At 42.0% G+C, this 6000-nt stretch overlaps 1 protein-coding gene across 1 annotated transcript in view; it reads right to left on the minus strand.

Moving 5' to 3' along the window:
- tgfbr1b (transforming growth factor, beta receptor 1 b) overlaps nucleotides 1-1431 on the minus strand; it is a 144084-nt gene extending 142653 nt beyond the window's left edge. The window contains exon 1 of the mRNA XM_034173068.1: nucleotides 1308-1431. Within this exon, the coding sequence (XP_034028959.1) occupies nucleotides 1308-1371 (64 nt within the window). The 5' untranslated portion in view covers nucleotides 1372-1431. The remainder of the gene's footprint in view (nucleotides 1-1307) is intronic.
- Between the last annotated feature and the right edge of the window lie 4569 nt (nucleotides 1432-6000).

The following is a 6000-nucleotide window of genomic DNA, read 5'->3' on the forward strand; positions in this document are numbered from 1 at the left end:
ATAATCAGATCCCATCTTATCTTAAGGACCTCTTAGTACCATATCACCCCAATAGAGCGCTTCGCTCTCAGACTGCAGGCTTACTTGTAGTTCCTATGGTTTGTAAGAGTAAAATGGGAGGCAGAGCCTTCAGCTTTCAGGCTCCTCTCCTGTGGAACCAGCTCCCAATTCGGATCAGGGAGACAGACACCCTCTCTACTTTTAAGATTAGGCTTAAAACTTTCCTTTTTGCTAAAGGTTATAGTTAGGGCTGGATCAGGTGACCCTGAACCATCCCTTACTTATGCTGCTATAGACTTAAACTGCTGGGGGCTTCCCATGATGCACTGAGTGTTTCTCTTTTTGCTCTGTATGCACCACTCTGCATTTAATCATTAGTGATTGATCTCTGCTGTCTTCCACAGCATGTCTTTTTCCTGGTTCTCTCCCTCAGCCCCAACCAGTCCCAGCAGAAGACTGCCCCTTCCTGAGCCTGGTTCTGCTGGAGGTTTCTTCCTGTTAAAAGGGAGTTTTTCCTTCCCACTGTCGCCAAGTACTTGCTCATAGGGGGTCGTTTTGACCGTTGGGGTTTTTCTGTGATTATTGTATGGCTTTTGCCTTACAATATAAAGCGCCTTGGGGCAACTGTTGTTGTGATTTGGCGCTATATAAATAAAATTGATTTGATTTGATAAACATCCACCATGTATTCTGTCAGACACAAAAACGACAAAAGTTCTGCGTTTTGAATGAGTGGCGAAACCACGACGATCAGAGCAGGAGTTTATCTGTCACAGCACATCTGTGCCAAAACAAAGTGTCAGCAGGAAACATAATTTAACCGAGAACAGAAACATACAGCCAGGGGGCATCAAAAATGTGAACGCTCCTCCACACCTGCGGAGTGGAGAGAGGCTGCAGCTACAGAGTAAATGAACAACCCGAGTGTGACAAAAACAAACAGTCACTGATGCTGCCAACTTTCAGTTTGCCAAAGCGAGCCCGAGTCCTCGGACGGCTCTTTGTCACAAAGCACAATACCGGGACAAAAACCGCAGCTTCAGCCCGGATCCACAGCGCTCGTCTCGCTTCACACCAACAGCAGTTTCATGTGCCAGCTGTGTTTGTACCCGGACAATAAACATTCCTCAGACATACAGCAGCGGGCTGGCGGCCGACCCGCGCCATCTTAGCTCCAAACACTCCGCTTCCTCAGGCTTCTTCAACAAAGAGCAGAGCCAACGCCACTGTCCAGACCCAACACTCTAACTCCACACAGCCACTGAAAAAAAACACACAACACAACCTAATCCTTTCAGTAGACTCACCGGTACTCGCCAGTATCCTTGTCCCAAACAAGAGCAGAAAGAAAAACCTCGTTATGGCATCCATCGCAGCAACAAACCAGACTGTCAGCCGACCGCCAACTTCTCCCTGCTCGATGGGAAAAGGACACTGATTGGCTGAAAGAGCAGACACGCCCCGCCCAAACAGTGTAGACCGGAAATTACTGACCATGCTGATTGGCGGAGAAATCAATTTAACCCCCGCCCCGTGAAAACAACTCCCCCTGCTATAAACAAACCCTGTTGCTCTTTACGAGTAAGTATTCACACTTTTTAATGAGCTTTGTTCAAGAATGTTTATGTTGTGATTTGTTCTATACTATAGAAAAACAAAATACAAATGTAACAAACAAATAAACAAAAAACAGTAAATTACTCCTGCAATTCCATATATGCAACATACCTAATAATATAATGAAGGCAAAGCCTTTGACCGAGCAGCGTTTTTCTCTATGGAAAAATATTGAAGTTGTTTGATGAAATACTGTCAAAATTGAAGATTCAATTGGGCAATATTATTTTAATAATTTTCTTCGGGGGTTGATGAGTTCATTAAAAAAGTGATGTTTATACAACAAAAGATATTTATTCTCCTGACTTGTCTGACACTGACAACATGTATAACATGTATTAAATTGCAATTATAGATATACTGAGAGATATTTAATGACAGTATCATAAAACAACATTTTAATTAAATGAAACTAGATACTTATGCTACGTACAATGTAGAAATATTCACGACAGGACCTCCAATTATAAATAAGCAACAAATTAGTAATAGTTCACAGTATTTCTATATGTAAAATGTTCATTACCTGCCATTATGAATATGGGACAAATTACTAACAGTTCATGCTATTTCTATATATATCATAGAAATTCGATTCTTTCTTCAAGATCTGTAATCAATGTCACAACAATATATATTATTTATGCCTAATTCACAAATTTGATTATAAATGACTAATTACCACTGAGCACTTTTTAAGAAGCTGGTCCATTAGATAGACAGATTTCATCTGCTTCAATTACTTTTATGACTATCTGAAGAATACAGACTACTGCACAGGGGAGAAGTCTACGACCTATTTCTCTCTCTCTCTCTCTCTCTCTCTCTTTCTCTCTCTCTCTCTCTTATTTTATTTTGTGGATGTTAACCTCCTGACTTATACTCCAGTCCAGCTGATGGCGGTAATAATACAATAAAATGCTTTTGGGGGGCCGTATGCATTTTCTGAGTCCCTCCGCCCATGCCCAGTCGTCTCATTTTAGATGAATGGGCATGGGCGGAGGGACTCAGAAAATGCATGCCGCACAACTAAATGCTATTTGCATTATTATCACTTACTGAGATACACAACATGTGGAATCACATTAACAGTATTTAATGCCGTTTCAGAACACACAACACCCAGCAAACGCATACATAAAAAGTTGGCTCACTTTAACTTTTGTCGTGTTGGCTGGTACCACGCTGCTCTCCAAATTCGCCAGGGCGTCCTCATCAAGCTGATTGCTTTGGCTGCTGTTCATTGTCAGACTATCCATGAAAAAATCATCTGTAATATCCATATTGGGACCAACACCAACGTCTCGCCTTTTCATTTTTCGTCTACAGACAGTTCTTGGGCTGCGCACTGTGACGTCATCAGTTTATGCACAGTGGGCGGGTACTGGGATACCCACCTGTTACTGCGGGCAGGTATAGCCAGGTAGCGTAAATGTAAATCCAGTGGTGGGCACAGATAACCAAAAAATTAACTTTGATAACAGATAATCAGATAACTGAAAAGTTATCTTTGATAAAGATAAAATGATAAACCACCGAAAAATGTATTGGAAGTTACAGAAAACCGATAAATTACAGTATTGTCTCTGGTACATTTGAACAAACTGAATTTGAGTTTTAACACCACAATCGCTTCTGGTAGCATCAAAAGCTACAACAGACCCAAACAATGAGCCCACACTTCTGTCTTTGAGCATCCTGCCCCCTACTGGGAGCTCTTGTTTACAACAAGGCTGCCAGCACAGACACAAGCCGAGCATAACCACAAAACCAAGCTCTCTACCCAATCACAATGCTCAGGCGGAGGTCTTGGAAAATATGGTTTTGATTTATAAATAACATTAATACCGATAGAATAACTCCATTAATGCCAATTCTGTCATTTGTACAAAGTTAAAATATAGCATATATCTTTTAATGTTGAATAATGCACTAATTCTGAGGTTTTGTAGCAAACACAGACAGATCGCAAAGGATTCTGGGTAAAATGTGCCTCTGCTAAACACTGATTGGTTCAGTAAGTCATTATGTAAACCAACACATTAATGTGATGTGTCATGTGTTGGTGTTTACAGATAAATGTGCTTTTGTAAAATATTCCATTTTTTTATTTGTAAAAACAGGCATTTTTACGGAGCCCTGGAAGTGTCATCGCAAATGTTTTGCATGTGTAGAGAATGTGCGCTCATTTTATTATATTGTGTGCACGTTTTATGATGTTGTGCGCACGTTTTATGATGTTGTGCATGTTTTATTATATTGTGCACATGTTTTATGATATTGTAACACGTGCACTCAATATTGTCTTGACACATAAATGTTGGCTATTCACCCTATTGACGTTTCAAATCCCGCAAAACTTCGGAGAGGTCGCCGCGCTGTGAGATCTCAGTAAATTGAGAACTGCACTGAGACGCTCTGATCACGCTACACTAACTGCTGCACACAGACAACACCATTAACATCGTAACATAAAACTATTTTTATATTGTGCCTAAGACTCTCGTGAATATATTCTCTGGGTTTATAGATGTTGTTATTGTGTTTATTTTATGCAAACATGCGAGAATCACAGGCTGTCTCTCCGTTTTTTTCAATGGGAGCTGCTGTGAGCTACAATCACTTCCTGATCATGTCGTTCTGGGGGAAAGTGAAGTTTGCTCTTTAACGTCTTGATTATTGTTCTTTACAACACTGTTTGTCCTCTTTGTTCCAGACTAATATATATAATATGTCTGAAATTCTAGTTCTCCTTTGCCTGCAGAGGATAAAGCAGTTTCTTCTTAAAGCAGCTCTTCTCTGTTTTGCAGAGGGTAGAACTACACCTCACCTACGAAACATTTAACAGGTAGGTGCTCAACTGATTTTAAGTTTTAGAAATATTTGTAGTTGTTCAGCTTTATTTACCACGTTATCGGTCTGAAAATTAACGGACAAAAATTTATTGCAAGATAATTAGTCCGATAATGGTTTTTAAAGTTATCTAAAAAGATAATCCGAAAATGAAAACATTATCTTCAATAATTATCGGTTATCGGATTATTGGAACTGTGTGTTGGGGAAAGTGTAGTGACACGGACCCACAACAGGGGGCGCAAATGAACGGTCAATAGATGAGCCAAAAGGTAACAATTTAATGTTGTGAATGTGCACAACGAATATACAGACAATCTCAGAATCTGATTATAGTCAATTCACAAAGGTGACGTGTGGGCAGGCTCGAGGATAGAAGACGTCTGTCCTGAGAAGAGCCGGAACCACACGATTTCCACCTCCACAGAACCTGGTGAATACTGGAGCCGCCAAGTCCCGAATTCCCAGGTGATCACCGTCCCCGACTGTCGGATCTGGTACTGCTGACGAGGAGCACAAACAGTGAGATGTGTGCACACCCAGCAACAAAAACAGTCAGAAGGTGGAAAGTCACCTCCACCTCTAATCACACACATGTGCAGCTCCTGTTAAAGCACTTATCTGGAAGGAGTGAGAGGCGAAGACGTCGGCACTCTCATAAACCACCAATCAGCTGACAAGGCTCCACAGGAAAACGGCTGCAAACAGATCACACGTAAGTCACAGTTCTGACACAGCAGAGAATATTACCTTCACAGGTAGATGATATCTCGGCAATCAGGTGGAGATGACGTCCGGTCTTTATGGAGTGAGATGATGTAGAGCAGATGGGTGACAGCTGTCACTCATTATCTCTTGACAGCTGTCCCGGTTGTGTCCGTGGCGGCAGCGCCCTCTCGTGCCTGAAGCCCACACTTCAGGCAGGGCGCCCTCTGGTGGTGGGCCAGCAGTACCTCCTCTTCTGGCGGCCCACACAACACTGTGCCCACCACTGTGTAAATCTATGCTACCAGCCCAGCAACGCCTCAGTAAGTGATAATAATGCTTTGTATAAGCTGGTTGCCAACTGCCATTAAACGTGAAGAAGAAGAAAATAGTCAGCTTTCAGGCGGATTCTTTTCCAAACTATTTTGTTTATCGAAGCTATACAGTTACGGCGGTAATGCAGCTCACTCAGTGTATTCCTACGCCAGCCTTTCGCTGGTGTCTGGTGTCAGGGGCTCGATAAATGCAGCGAAAGTGGTAATCAGCTAACATGGTTTCTGCACATTTGCGGGGAAAAGTTCTCCCATCATGCACCTCAGTCTCTCCCATCATGCTTATGTAATTCCTGTTTGAACTTGAAATGCTGCTGCCAGACTTTTGACAGGAAGTAGAAAGTTTGACCACATTACACCCATTTTCGCATCGCTTTCTGATTTTAAGGTTCTGCTACTAACCTATAAAATTGTTCACAGACTGGCACCTCCCTACTTAGCTGATCTACTTAAGCCCCAGAGCCCGGGCTCTGTGTTGTGAGGGTGCATGATC

Source organism: Thalassophryne amazonica, chromosome 1 (genome assembly GCF_902500255.1).
Source record: "Thalassophryne amazonica chromosome 1, fThaAma1.1, whole genome shotgun sequence".
NCBI classification, from domain to species: Eukaryota; Metazoa; Chordata; class Actinopteri; order Batrachoidiformes; family Batrachoididae; genus Thalassophryne; species Thalassophryne amazonica.